General features: G+C 35.3%; 1 protein-coding gene across 2 annotated transcripts in view; it reads right to left on the bottom strand.

Annotated features, from left to right (window-relative positions):
• The window catches only part of FECH (ferrochelatase), a 43542-nt gene that overhangs the window by 22444 nt on the left and 5871 nt on the right, over nt 1–15227 (bottom strand). For both annotated transcript variants that reach the window (XM_003759971.4, XM_023496171.2), the window contains exons 2-4: nt 11643–11772; nt 6295–6414; nt 5027–5175 (exon numbers count right to left, since the gene is read on the bottom strand). In XM_003759971.4, coding sequence (XP_003760019.1) covers nt 5027–5175; nt 6295–6414; nt 11643–11772 — 399 coding nt within the window. The remainder of the gene's footprint in view (nt 1–5026; nt 5176–6294; nt 6415–11642; nt 11773–15227) is intronic.

Raw genomic sequence — 15227 nt, 5'->3', positions numbered from 1 at the left:
GATCAAATGACATAACAGCCCAGTACCAAATCAGAAATACATAGTAAGCACCATATAATTGTCACCTATATTCTTCGCTTTATCTTCCTCTTCTTCCTTCCTCTGCTTCTTCACTATTAGATGCTTTATCACAAGTTTTGCAATTTGAAACTATGCCCAAAGGGCCATCAAAGTTTGATCCAGCAGTGTCTCTACTGAGCCTGTATCTCAAAGAGATGTTAAAGTAGGGAAAGGGACCTGTATGTGCAAAAATGTTTGTGGCAGCCCTTTTCGTAGTGGCAAGAAACTGAAACTGAATGGATGTCCATCAGTTGAGGAATGACTGAATATGGTATATGAATGCTATGGAATATTATTCTTCTATAGGAAATGATGAGCAAGATAATGTCAGAAAAGCCTGGAAAGACTCACAAGAACTGAAGCTAAGTCAAGTAAGTAGAACCAAGAGAACTTTGTACACCGCAAGGTTATGTGAAGATCAATTCTGATGGACATGGCTCTTTTGAACAATAAGGTGATTCAGGCCAGTTTCAATAGACTTGTGATGGAGAGAGTCATCTGCATCCAGAGAGAGGACTATGGAGACTGAATGTGCATCACAACACATAGTATTTTCATCTTTTGTTGTTGCTATTATTGTTGTTGGCTTGCTTGTGTTTTTCTTTTTCATTTTTTCCCTTTTTGATCTGATTTTTCTTGTGCAGCATGATAAATGTGAAAATATGTTTAAAAGAATTGCACATGTTTAACCTATATTAGATTACTTGCTATCTGGGGAGGGAAGGAGAGAGAAGAAGGGAAAAAAACTTGAAACACAATATTTTTGCAAGGGTGAATGCTGAAAACTATGTTTGCATGTATTTTGAAAAATAAAAAGCTATTATTATTTTTAAAACTAATAAATAAATGAGCTTTGCTAAAAATTAAATACATTATATCTATAACATTCCTCTCATTTACTAGTTTGCTAATTTTGTTAAAAAAAGAAAATGAGGGTAGTAAAGCAAAACCTGTTGATGAAGCCATGCTAGCTATTTGTGATCATGGCTTCCTTTTCTGGTGCCAACCATCTCTTTAATGATCTGCTCTAAAATTTTTCCAAGAAATAAAGTCAAGTTATTGAACTATAGTTTGCAGAATGTTTTCTTTCCTTTGTGGAAAAGTAGAATAAAATCTACCCATCTCCAATCTTGTAGTAGTTCTCTTGCTTTCCATGATCTCTTTTTATTACATTTGGAATCAAGGATGTCATTCACCTGGGCCAGGTAACCTGCGCTCATCAAACAAGGGTATTAACTTGCCCTCTTACTATCTCTCATCACTTAAGTGTCAATTCTCTTTTTGTTATTCTTGTTCTATCATTTCCAGTATATTCTTTGCAGAGAAAAAAAAAAAATAAAGTAAGAACTGAGAAGCTCTTTCTTTCCCAGTCAACAGTTATCATCATCCCAACCAATCCACCTGTTTTTCATTTGATCCTCCTTTATTTCTCCCAATATAGCTAAAGACAAAATAAAAACAAAAGACACATACACAAAAAAACCCAATACTTATTATTGTTCTTAATTTCTCTCACCACATTAACAATTCATTCCTGAATTCATTACTTTTCCCTTCAAACCCTCCCCTCATATGAGGGAATTAATGTAGAAGGTACCCCACTGTCCTTCCAATCATCCACACTCACAACTCAGGTGTCATCTTTGACTTCACTTCCAGGGACTTCATGTAGCTAATCTGTCCGCAATCATTTCTCCCTCTGCTGTGTCTCCCATCTACCTCCTCTTGTTTCTTCTGACACAGCTGCCAACCCTGGCATGGGGCCTCTTTTCCCCATGCCTGGATCCTGCAATAGTCCCCTGCTGGGTCTCCCATCTCAATTCTTTCCCCTCTCTAATCCATCCTACACTCAGTAGGATGTGTTCTTCTAAAATGCAAGTCTGGGAGGCGGCTAGGTGGTGCAGTGGATTGAGCACCAGACCTGAAGTCAGAAGGACCTGAGTTCAAATCTGCCCTTAGACACCTAACACTTCCTTGCAATGTGACCCTGGGCAAGTCATTTAGCCCCAATTGCCTCAGCAAAAAAAAAAAAAAAAAAAAAAAAAAAGCAAATCTGACCATGTCATTTCCCTACTCCACAAACTACAATAGCCCCTTATTACCTCCAAGGTCACAAGTAAAATCCTTAGTATGATTCCAATTTTCTTACATGTTACCCCTCTCCACATGATCTAGTGACAATGGCATCTTAACTGTTCCTGGACACTCAACTGTCCTACTCAGTGCCTTTTTCCTGATTTTCCCCCGTACTTGGTTTACTTCTCTTTCCTCATGTCCATGTCTGACTTCTTTCAACTTCAGCTTAAATTTTATCTTTGCAAGACTCTCTCAATACTAATACATTCCTTTTGAAATTACGTTTTTCTCTATCTATCTTGCACGTACATGATTGTTTGCATGTGGTCTCTCCTATTCAAATCTGAGTCATTCAAAGATAGGAACTATTTTTGTCTAGTGGTTAGCACAGTGCTTATTACTTAGTGTTTCTTGAAAAACGATTTCCACAGACTATGCCATGCTTTTATATTCATCTTTCCTTTACTTGATCTTGCTCCCATCTTCTGCACATTTCCTTTTCTTAATCTAAAATAGTTTACTTAACAGCTTTGTGATTTATCAGTACAAAAATAATTTTTACCTCACTTACCTCAAAAGGGCTAAATCAAATAAAAAATAAGGATGGAATGAATACCTTTGCTACTTAGAAATAAATGATATTTTATTGCATTTCTCAAACATCGTTATAGTAATTACTGTGATGACAATATGAATACCTCCAACCAAGGTAGAATTTTCCCAAAAAGAACCAATAATGCTGACTTAATGTTCCAATCGACTAGACTAATTTTTTTCTTTACATTAACACACATGAGTTAAAATGATTAGCCAACCCAGATTAGGTGAATATAATGCAGGACATTTTCTGGGACACTGTAATAAAGCTCAGAAAATCGAAATCTAAGATTGTCCTGTCTAATCCCAGATGTCTAATCATTTTACCCTCATAGTAAAGGAGAAGGGCCTTCTCTCCCTCATCTGTATTCCAGCCTAACCTCTTTGCTTGTACCTGACAACTTTGTTTGAGCCTATTATGGTGATGGGTGCTATAGTAACACATAAACAGATAAAAATGGCACTTTATGCTTCCACTTTCCTCTAAAGACAGCATAGTAATTGCAGATCTAATTTGTGTTAAACCTTTTATCAGTGATAAACTGTTAATGACTACAGAGTTTGCTCCCAATCGAGTAGGTGTGAGTGGAGGTCAGACAAACCTCCTTCACCTAACATTTAAGAAGATACATTGTGGCATTTGAAACAGAACTGTATAAGAAATGCCCTTGAGCTAAAGCTAAAGCCAAGAAACACACCTAACATTCAGGAATACAACAAAACAATTTTCCAAGTTAGCTGATATGCCAGGGAGCTATTAAGCTGGATACAATGGGGAAAAAAAACAGCTTCTAATAGTGCCATGGCTGATAAGGCTAAGTGAAGTCTTCTCAGGTTGATCCAAGAAGAGCTGGCCTTTTCCCTCAAGCAATCTTGCATGATCAGAATCTCTCACTATGGAATTATTTTTCCCCTCGATTCCTGAATGCACTTTTCCTTGCCCTGCATCTGATGTTTTTATTTCCTATACAAGACTTGTGAAATGTTTATGTAGCTGATTTGTCTTGATATATATATACCCTGGTACCAGTGTTAAAGGTCCTAGATAAGCAATCAATCAGATTGGTAGAAATTAGATCTATATTCTCCATATAGTATCTACTACAATGGCATGTACAACTATACATTAATAATAAATGTTTTTAAATAATTGTGTCATCTAATCCTAGAAGTAGTAGTAATGATGCTAAAATAACTTGGCTCTAAAAATTAATTTTGTTAGTAGCTTCCTCAGAAGGAAAATGCTATGGGCCAAGTAGGAAAACAATTGTAACAAACATCCTATATATTTCTTACACAGGCAATCTATTCAATTTACTGCTTACAAAAAAATCTTCTCTTTACAGAACCTGGGATTTCTCTCTCTTTTTGTTGTTGTTTAAGTCATTTTTCAATCCTATCCAAATCTCCATGACCCCACTTGAGGTTTTCTTGGCAAAGATGATGAAGTGGTTTGCCATTTCCTTCTCCAACTCATTTTACAGATGTGGAAACTAAGGCAAACAGAATTAAGTGACTTGCCCAGATGTGTCTTCCTGACTCTAGGCCAGGGGTCCTCAAACTTTTTAAATAGGGGGCCAGTTCACTGTCCCTCAGACTGCTAGAGGGCCGGACTATAATAAAAACAAAAATTTTGTTTTGTGGGCCTTTAAATAAAGAAACTTCATAGCCCTAGGTGAGGGGGATAATTGTCCTCAGATGCTGTATCTGGCCCGTGGGCCATAGTTTCAGGACCCCTGCTCTAGACCAAGCACTCTATCCACTGTACCATCCAGCTGCCCCTAATTTTTCTCTATGACACAATTTATCTTTAACCTCTTCTGTTTCTTCTAAAACCAAGAATCCAGGTTTTTTTTTTAAATCTATACTGTAGGAGCTCGAAAAGAAGAAGATACGTTAAAAGACATGTATTAGGGGCAGCTAGGTGGTACAATGGATAGAGCACCAGCCCTGAAGTCAGAAGGATCTGAGTTCAAATGTGACCTCAGGCACTTAACACTTCTTAGCTGTGTGACCCTGGGCAAGTCACTTAACACCAAAAGCCTCAGCAAAAAATAAATAAATAAAAATAAAAGGCATGTATTAACTCCATAAAAAACAGAGTTGAGGGTTCCTATCCTCCTTCACCATCATGACACAATATAAAATCTGTGTTTATATGTATGGTGATAAACACACACACACACACACACATACACACTCTTACACACAGAGTATATATTCATTACATTTGTTATTCAATTTTTTAACCTTTCTAAAATAAATGTCAAAATATATTTCATTAACAAGGTACCTGTATGTGGAGACAGCTCATCCAGAAGCTTTATCATGCCTTCCCCCTGCTTGGCAGTCCATTTTCTGATTGGTGAACCACCTCCAATCTTACGGTACTGCTCCTGAATTTTGGGTGTCCGACGCTTGGCGATGAATGGAGCCAGTTTGCTAAATCATTCAATATTCAAGTAAGTTAGCTTTACTTAATCTTAGCAGGCTAAACAATGTTTTTCACCCATGAAAGAAAATATACAAAGAGACTAACCAGATAAAGTTGGAAAATCCAATAGCCAAATCACCATTAAAAAAAACTGGTTCTTTTTGGCTCAGAGAAGCAGGGCAGTGTCAGGCATTTTTGACAATTATCTGCTCCATCCTTGCTATACAGCCCACTCTGGCAACAAACCCTGAAATCATACCCGACTGCTGTTCCAGACCAATTGATCAGTTTGGGGATTAGTTGCTCTTTTACAAAAAATCTTTTGGTTCCTGAATATGCCAAAAGCTATAATGTAAGAAATCAGGCTATGCACAAGTCCTCTGTGCAAACTTAAAAACCTATATATTCACAATACAAATGAGTAGCAACCATTGCTTTACTAAATATTTAGCTAGGAAATAATTTAGTTACAAAGGTATGGCCCACTTAACAATGATCCAACCCACATTATTTCATAACCTTTTTAATAAATTCTAAAAAAAACCCTTAAAAGAGTATTCATTTGTAGCATTTATAACATTGTTCCTATTAAACAGTTGCTCTCTGTAATGATGTTTTGCCTAATGTGCTTTCACAGAACCAATTAAAGAGGATATGCCTGTATAAGCACAGTGCTTTGCACAGAGTTGGCACTTAATAAATGTTTATTAAACTGATATGAAATGAATAACAGATATTTATGAGGCAATTTAGACTTGAATTTCAGGGATTATTTATTTAAACAGGATCCAGTCTCTGTGCAGAAGAAAGGGTCAGACAAGAAAGATACACATATAATTCGTTCCTTTTATGTGAAATTATTCCCATGTCAATTTTTACCAACTTATATAATAAAACAGTTCTACTAATATGTTCATCCCCTCCCAAAAGGAAAAAAAAGTATTAAAATAATCATGATAAAAGAAACATAATTCCATTAGCAAAAAAATTGTATTGAAATAATCATGATAAAAGAAAAATAATTTCATTAGCAAATTAATATGCTTAAAGGGTTAATTTTTAAAAAGAATTTATTAAAAGTTCCAGAAACTTAGAAATAAAAGGTTACAGAGAGATGGATATCTTACTCTTGTACAGGAAGTGACATTAGGTCTGTGTCCAGGAAAAGCCTCAGTAGGAAGTCATGAACATCTCCCAATGTCTCTGGTCCTCCCATGTTTAGCATCAATACTCCGGTTTTAGGCTTCCTATATAAAATAATATAAAAGTTGGTATATTTTCCTTTACAGCTTAAAAATATTTAAGCTACCACTCTCTCACCAAACTTTACTAAAATATATGAAATGTATTCTTATATAAAAATATGAATTGAAATATAAGGAATCATTTACTACAACTATTCATATTTATAAATATATATATCAATGTTCCTACTATCTAAGTCTATCACATTAATGATCCTACTTTCACTTATCTTTCTAGTCTGGTTTCATATTTACTACATTGATCAAATTGGCCTATCTTTTGTTTTCCAAAATCAGTATTTCATTTTTCACCATCCATGCCTTTACTTTTATTTTTTAATTTAATTTTGTTTTCAATTAACAACAATTTCTCTCTCATCTTCTTCTGATGAATCTGGAAAAAAAAAAAAGAAAAACTAAATCTTTGTAACAAATATCCATAGTTAAGCAGAACAAAGTCCTATATTAATCATGTTTAAAAAAAAAATCTATCCTATTCAGCATCCTGATTGTCCTCTGGTATCACGGTTGATCACTGCTTTGATCACAATTCTTCTAAAATTGTTTGTTTTTACAGTGTTGTTCTAAATTATTCTTCTGGCTCCACTAATTACATTGCATAATTTCATAAATAGGAACCCAAGTTTCACTGAAACTAGCCCTTTCATTATTTTTTATTGCACCATGGAATTCTACTACATTGATAATTTCATGATTTGTTCAACAACAGAAGCACCCCCTTCATTTCCAGTTCTTTGCTACAACAAAAAGAACTACTGTTTTTATATATGAACTGTTTTCTGCTTTCACTAATCTCTTTAGGGTAAAGGGCTAGTTCCTGCCTTCAAAGAACTTATCTTCTAACAACAGAAATAAGTACATACACAAAAAACAAATTGAAATAACACAAGGTAGTTTTGCATATCAAAGATGCTCACTACCACAGGGTTTAGTAAAGACGTCATGCTGGAACTCATATTTAAGCTCAGTTCTGACATAAACTTGTTGCTTAGTCGTTTCAGTCATGTCTAACTCTATTGGGGGTTTTCTTGGCAAAGATACTAGAGAGTATTGCCATTTCCTTCGCTAGTTAATTTTACTGAAAAAGGAAACTGAGGCAAACAGGGTTAAGAGATTTTGCCCAGGGTCACACAACTAGTATCTGAGGCTGAATGTCACTTCAAATCTTCCTGATTCCAGATCCAAAATTATGTCACCTACCCTAAACTTTGACATAAATTATAAATTCTAAAAATCGCAGGTGGAAGGAGGGAATTCTGGCATGGGAGGACAGGAAATGCAAAGCACAGAGACAGAAGACAATCATTTATGAGAGAAAGCAAGAAGGCCAATTTGGCTGGAGCAGACACTTTGTGAAGGATAGCAATGCAGAATAACCCTGAAAAGGTAGATTGAAGCTGGTATATAAATAGCTTTAAATGTCAGAGGATGCTGTATTTGATCCTAGAGTTAAAAGGAGATCCTGGAAGATTATTGAGGAGAAAAGTGACATAGACTGTGTTTTAGGAATATCACTTCGGTCACTCTGTGAAAGATTGATTGGACAGATCAGAATATTGAGGCAAGGAGACCAATAAGAAGACTATTATGATAGTCCAGGCAAGAGGTGATGAGGGACTAAACTATGGTAATGGCCGTGAAAGCAGATTATGATGAGAGTAAAAGATGAATACACAAGGTGGTGTGAGGGAAAAGAATCGCTAAGAATTAGGTCAGCTAGTTAATGCAGTGGACAGAGTGACCTGAAATCAGGAGAACCTGAGTTCAAATCTGGCCTCAGACACTTAATACTTCCTAGCTGTGTTCCCCCTGGGCAAGTCACTTATCCCCAATTGCCTCAGAGGGGAAAAAAGAATGGCTAAGATTTAACAAGTAGCTGGATGTAAAAGACAAGAGAGAGTTGAGAACATGGGTAAAAAATATCCAGGAATCTGGAAAAGATGTGTGTTTGGGTGGGGGAAGATGAGTCCTGATTGAGACATGTTGAGTTTGAGACACTGGTGAGTTTGCAATATGAAATTTCCAACAGGTATGGCAAGCCCAATAATTAATTTTCTTCCTTATATCCTTTAAAATACAGTTGGCCCTACCTAAGACCCTTCCTGATCACACAGATGATAATGCTGTCAAACTCTAAAAATTACTTTGTGTTTACCATCTATGTATATATTCTTTCTCTGTAGATAAATGCAAGCAAGTCCTTGTCAATGTCTAGCATAGTGCCCTGCATTCAATAAATTCTCAGCTTTGATTTTATTTTTTCTTCAATAGTACTTTATTCTTCCAAATACATGTAAATATAACAACATTCATTTTTATAAGATTTTGAGTTCCAATTTTCTTCCTCAATCTAACCTTCCTCCTCCCCAAGCATATAGGTTAAATATGTGCAATCCTTTTAAACATATTTCCATATTTGTCATGTGCATCAGCTTTCATTTTAAAAACATTTTGTTATGGGGACCTTTCTTCAAGCGCTTAATTCTAGTGTCTCTTTTTAATTATTTTCTGTTTACTTTGTATATAGCTTGTTTGTTCTTATTTGTTTGCTTATGATTTCTACCATCTGACTGTGAACCTCTTGAGGGCAGGAAATATCTTTTACCTCTCTTTGTATCCCCAGGACTTGACAATATCCCCAGTGCCTGACTATATACATATATACACATGTACATATATGCATATATGATGTGTGTTTAATAATAATGTTTACTGTCTGAAATGTCTGATGAATTAAAAGGTCTAGCTAAGAAAATTACTGCCTTTCTTCTATCGCCACCCTCTACTCCCCAATTAACAATTTGATGATTCCTAAATTCACTCAGAAGAATATAAACTGCGTCAGAATATCACTTAAAAAGAGGAAAATGTGCTGGGCAAGGGGTATTTCACTTTAAAAGTGCCAAAATGCTGATTTATCATCACTATGCAAGTGCTAATTGGAGATCCATCTCCTAGATTTCAAGTTTCTTTTGACAATTCTAGAACTAAATCCATTTAGAAAGGCTACAAGACAGATCTTTTACTGAGTTCTTCTTTTCTTGCTATCCAGATAATGGTGCTATAGCAAAATACTTTTTTAAAAAGTCATTTAGAGCATCATTTTAAAAGAAAGTCCCTGCCAATTCTTTTTTAAAAGTAGATAATAATGTCAAATTTACAGAGAAAGTCTCTCTCTTGAGCATGTCACAATAAGTAAATGGCCAAACAAGAGTCTGAATTCTCAGCCTTAATTTTAAAAACAAGAACCAACTCCCAGAAAATAGGAAAGTCCCAGAGTTGGGAGGAACCTCAAAGGTTATCTAGGCCATTCCACATGACCCCAAGTCATTTGGGTAAAGAGAAGCAAATATAAGTGAGATTAGAACCCAGGTCTTCTGACTTCTTTTTTTCCCCTACTATTAGGGCTATGTCCATTTTGTAGCCTATATTAAGAGTTAACTAAAGAAATTTTCATATCCTCTTTTAAAGGAAGATGTTACTACCCTCACTTGCTGAACTAAGAAATTAAAATTTAGAGCTAAAGGCAATGTTCCATAGGCTCTCTAAATACCAAAGCCAGAAAAAGTTGTCCCAAAGTCCAGGAAACCAATAGTTTTCTGTTAACGAAAATTCAGGAGTCTCTCATGCAAAATCCCCATGTGCCTTTAATCTCTCTCCTTTTTCTCTGCTAGTCCCAGGATCTCCGTGGTTTCACACTCAAAGACTGTGACTAATAATAAATTATAATACACTTTCCCAGGGATGGGTGCCAGTTCATAAATTAGGAGGTAGGAAATACTAGGCCAAAGGACTTAAAGAAAGCCACAGAGGGTATCAGCATTCAATCTGGATTTAAGAAGTCTACTTTTCATCTACACCACCTGAGCTCAGGGCAGGATACTGACCATTAAGGTTTGAATGAGACATTACTCTGCTTTGCTAGCATTTTTGAAAATCTACATTCAATCTTGTACATAAAAGAGAAGAAAGGATTTGAAAATGTTTAAACACCACTGCCCTTAATTCCAAATGATGTTGTGAATGATGAATGGTGCATTAGTAACTTCTCACACCACTTTCCTATCTTTATGAAGAGTAAAGCTTCCATCAAGGATCACAGTCTTTTCCCCAAGAGAAAAAGATATGCTGTCTGTAATTGGATCCTAAATGGTTAGATTCCCTTTCTTTAAACACTCATGCACATTAAAAAAAAAAAAAAAAAAAATCACCGAAAACATATTACTCAAATTTTCATCCTTGTGTCATTTTCCTCAATTTTAAAGTTTTCCTTTGACTTACCTACCTGAAACATATGAAACTTATATAAACTAGCTTGAGGTCAAAAAGAAAAAAGAAAATAAAATTCTGTTTTATTGTAAATGATTTATACCAAGAAAAAGCAACAGAAAAATTCTGTATATTCATGACCTCCCTGATCAATCTATGTATGTCTTAACATTTTTGATATCTTGCACATTCATTGTCTTATAAATTAATAAAATTTAGGAAACATTATAAATGTTTAGTTCTATAATAGTTAATAATTTGGTGTGGTACAAGGTAGTTTGCAATTAATGTCAGCAACAAAAGAGTTTTAAGCCTAATTTATAACCTTTCTTCTTTACACACACACACACACACACACACACACACACACACACACGAGAAATAGCATTATAAAATGTAAGATGTTAAAATCCTACAGTTTCTCCAACTCCACATTTATACACAGAACAAGGCTTTTATAGCTTATGTCAAATGTGACAATATAATTTTCTAGAACCAATTTCAACCCCAAATTACTAATAACATTTCCACTTCTGTATGGCATTCACTTGAGGTCATCCTCCAGAGGCTGTGATGGCTAGAAGTGGGTCAATGGAGGGCAAACAAGAATGCCATTTCCTTTTCCACCCAGCCAAGATAAAAAGGCTTTCTGTACTCCTTTTTCTTTTCAATGAGAGGAGGGTGTCTTGAGAGCAGAAGGGCAGTGAAGAAAGCTCAAGATTGAACTTTTTTCTCCCCAATAAAAGTACAATGCTTATGTATATCTCACATAATCTATTCCATGAACTCACACATTGGGTGATCACAAATCCAAGAGGAAAAAATATTCCTAATTAACTGAGTCTCCATAGCACCAGCCTTATTGGGTAGGTTACATTCACTGATACTCTTTCACATCAATCACTAGAAGCTTTTTTTATTTCTAAAATTTAAATTCATACCTCTTCTCTGGTTGAGCATAAGCTTTTGTTCTTTGTGACTGTGTTGCAGTTGTTACTGTCACTGCTGCACCAGAATGACACTTCCATAGTCCATGGATTCTCCCTTGACTGTCCCTGCTGCTTTTCATCACTGAAAAGAAATTAAAATAAATTTAGTGTGAAATCTGGTTGGAAAGTAACTGCTATGAAAAAGCATACTAAGTTCCTGGATTTATATAAATGTGGAGATTTGTCTCTTTGCAGGAAACGTAAGATTTAAAAAGGCATTCAGGACTAGAATATCATTTACTTCAGTTAGTTATCACATTTCTGCTTATTTGTCAGCCTATGAAAATAAAACAATGGATCTGTTCAACCAGATTGAACTATTACTGAAGAATCTTGAATATGTTTTTCTATTACTAAATCTCAAAATGATGTTACCTCCTTAGGATTTATAATGAAGTCAGACATTAAGTCCTATAGCAGGTTCATGGTTTGTGTGATGTGCCAAGAGGCGTGCTTGTTCCCAAGGCCATTTTATCTGCCTTCAAGTTGATGGAATGAAAAGTGGCTCAGAACCTCCTATTCTAACCTTTCCTTAAGAATTAGTGTTGATAACTGATCAGCATCCTCCCCACACTCTGAGGGCATTAAAAGAAAAGGGTTAAGGACACATTTTAAAATATGATTCACCTTTATTCTTAAGTATAAAAGCAAGGAAATAACTATTCACACTAAAATAAACTGGCTTCCTCAATTCAGTTGTGACCTTTTGAAAGGTGGGAATCACACTTGCTTGTTTTTGTGACTAAAATATGTAAACTATGAGAGAAAAGACATATTTGAACTATTTAAAACAAACTCTGCTCAGTCTCAAAAGATCCCAATATATGAGGTTGTACCATATAACCCTTCTTAAATGAGAATAGGAGAATATAAACTGACATGAAAAATTTCAATTCAAATCCTATTGACTATCCCAGTTTTCAACTCAACATATAAAGCTAACAGCTTATTTTAGACAAGTGCCTTTTAAAATGTGCAAGGTGATTTAACCAAATTCTCAGTAATGCCAGAATAGCCAGAAGGCCTTTTGTATAAATGAATGAAATCAGATTATACTTAGAGGCATAGCTGGGTTGGATTGAGATAAATTATTTTGGTAATGGATAATCTAATTTGATACAAAAAAAATATTCTCTTTCCCAAAGGCAGGGATCCTCTAAAATAGCTCCAAATTGGTTGCTGCCACCCATGCTCTTCTTTCTACTATATCCCCATCTCCTTAGTTTGCCAAAGAGTTCCAGTGGGAAAACCAAGGGAGTCAATATCCTTCCTGCCTCTGTCCAGAAATTTAATTAATAACAACTAAGCAGTACCTTCCTTAAAGTTTCCAAAGTAAGTTTCCTCACAACTCTTAGATATCACAAACATTATCATTCCCTTTTTAGGGAAGAGGAAAAATAACTTAACAGTTAAACGACCTGATCACTATCACATAAGCTATTATGTACCTGACAAAGATCACTATCCAGACCTCCAGAGTGTAAATCCAGCACTATTTTGACTACATCAGAGGTTTTTGGATGTGGGTTTTTTTTTTTTTAATTTTATATCTTGATAACTGTATTTTTAATACAGTGGTTCCTTTTGTAATAGACTTCAGTTAGTCTGCTCAAAGAGTCAAGTACAAATGAGGCTCAGAACTCCTGCCTTGTACCACTCTCACCCTGCACTTCTCAGGACCTTCCCTGTCAGTGAAGGCACCATGGCAGAACAGAGAGTAGTATGCTGCAATCAGAGAATCCAGGTATGAAATCCATCTCTACGATGATGAGCAACTTAACTACTCTCAGCTTCAGGGTCCTACCTATATAAAATTGGAATATTTTCTACCTATCTTAGAGTCATGAGGGTTAATTGAAGCATTGGACAGATTTCAACAAAAAGCACTTCTCTGAACTTTAAAGTACAATATAGATGTATATTTTGTTATGCTTCTGCTGGGCCAATTATCTCAGGATTTTACAGAAAAAAGTAGGTTTTCACAAAAAGATCAGGAAAATTAAAATATTTAAATTTAAAGAAATCTCAATTCATTCAAAACAAATGCTAAATTATATTTTAATATATAATCAGCCAATAAGTATTATATCAAAAAAGTCCAACGGAATGTATTAAGTTAAATTTTCTAACTACATTACTCACTTATCTCAGGTATTACAAATCTGATCCTGCTTTTCGTATGGAATATGGCTCTGCCTTTGTAAACTTATAAATCATAACAGAAATAAGAGCACAGGATTATGCTAGTGAGAGTGGAGAAAGAAAAGAGACCAAACTACAGGAACTCCTCCAGTTCACCAGTGAATGAATCATTCAACAATATACAAATGACTTACTTAACCTAATTAAGTTTCCAAGGGAAAAATCTGCTGAATGTGATGATCTACAATGATCATATATAAATAAATCATTTTAATGAAGCTATAGAGATCTGCTTTTCCCCTCCAGGGATGGGAGGCAGGTAGGGAAGGTAAATACACCAATCTCATTCAATTGAGGGCCATTGTTACAAGCCCTCATATGGAACTTCATATACCCACCCATCCAGATCTAAAATGGTTTCCAAAATATGAGGTACTATGAGATTAAATAAACTACAACACAACTTAACATAATCATAAAGTTGTATTAAGCCTCACAAGCCATCCCATCCAACCTATAACTGAACAAGTATCCCCTCCAACATATCCCTAACAAGTGGTAATCCAGCTTAGTTTGAAGACTTAACAAAGGGGAATTTACTTGTTCCCAAAGCAGGCCATTTCATTTCTGGTAGTTCTTATTGTTAAAGAAACTTATTTTTGAGGCCAATTTCTTATCCTGGGATCCATGGACAGTTTGGAGTTTAGGAGTGGGATCTAAATATTTTTATATTCATTAAAATTTTCTTTATTAATCTTATTTTTTTATTTTATGTATTTAAAAAATTATTCTTGGGGCAGCTAGATGGCGCAGTGGAAGGATCACCATCCCAGAGTCAGGAGGACCTGAATTCAAATTCAGACTCAAAAATTTACTAGCTGTACAACACTGAGTAAATCACTTAACCCAGATTGTCTCCAATTTTAAAACAAAACAAAACAAAACAAAAAGACATACCATCATTTTGAGAAAGTCAACAAACTTCATTTCAAAGGCATCCATGACACAAAAAAGAGTAAAGAAGCCCTCTCTTGGAAAGTAGATCAAGTCTTAATTCATCATCCAAATGGCAACCCTTCAAATACAACTATCATTCTCTTCTATCATTCCTTTAGCTGATTCTCTTATGCTCCTCTGCTGTTTGGACTGCAACATCCACTGCTAATTCATATTATACTTTTGGTCTTCCAAAATCCTCAATTCTTTCTTAAATGAATCTTCTTCCCCCTCCCTCTCCCCCCCCCCCCCCCCCCCGCCACTAAACTCATAAAGTTAATTTTTGAACCCATGTAGGACTTTACATTTTTCTATATTTAATTTCATTGAAATAGATTTAAACCATCATTCTAGAGTGTCAAGATCTTTTATGGAAGTCAATTAGTCAGTCAATAAGCA

The sequence above is a fragment of the Sarcophilus harrisii genome, chromosome 1 (genome assembly GCF_902635505.1).
Source record: "Sarcophilus harrisii chromosome 1, mSarHar1.11, whole genome shotgun sequence".
NCBI classification, from domain to species: Eukaryota; Metazoa; Chordata; class Mammalia; order Dasyuromorphia; family Dasyuridae; genus Sarcophilus; species Sarcophilus harrisii.
Note: the sequence above shows the minus strand (reverse complement) of the source record. Positions and strands in the feature narration are given on the sequence as shown.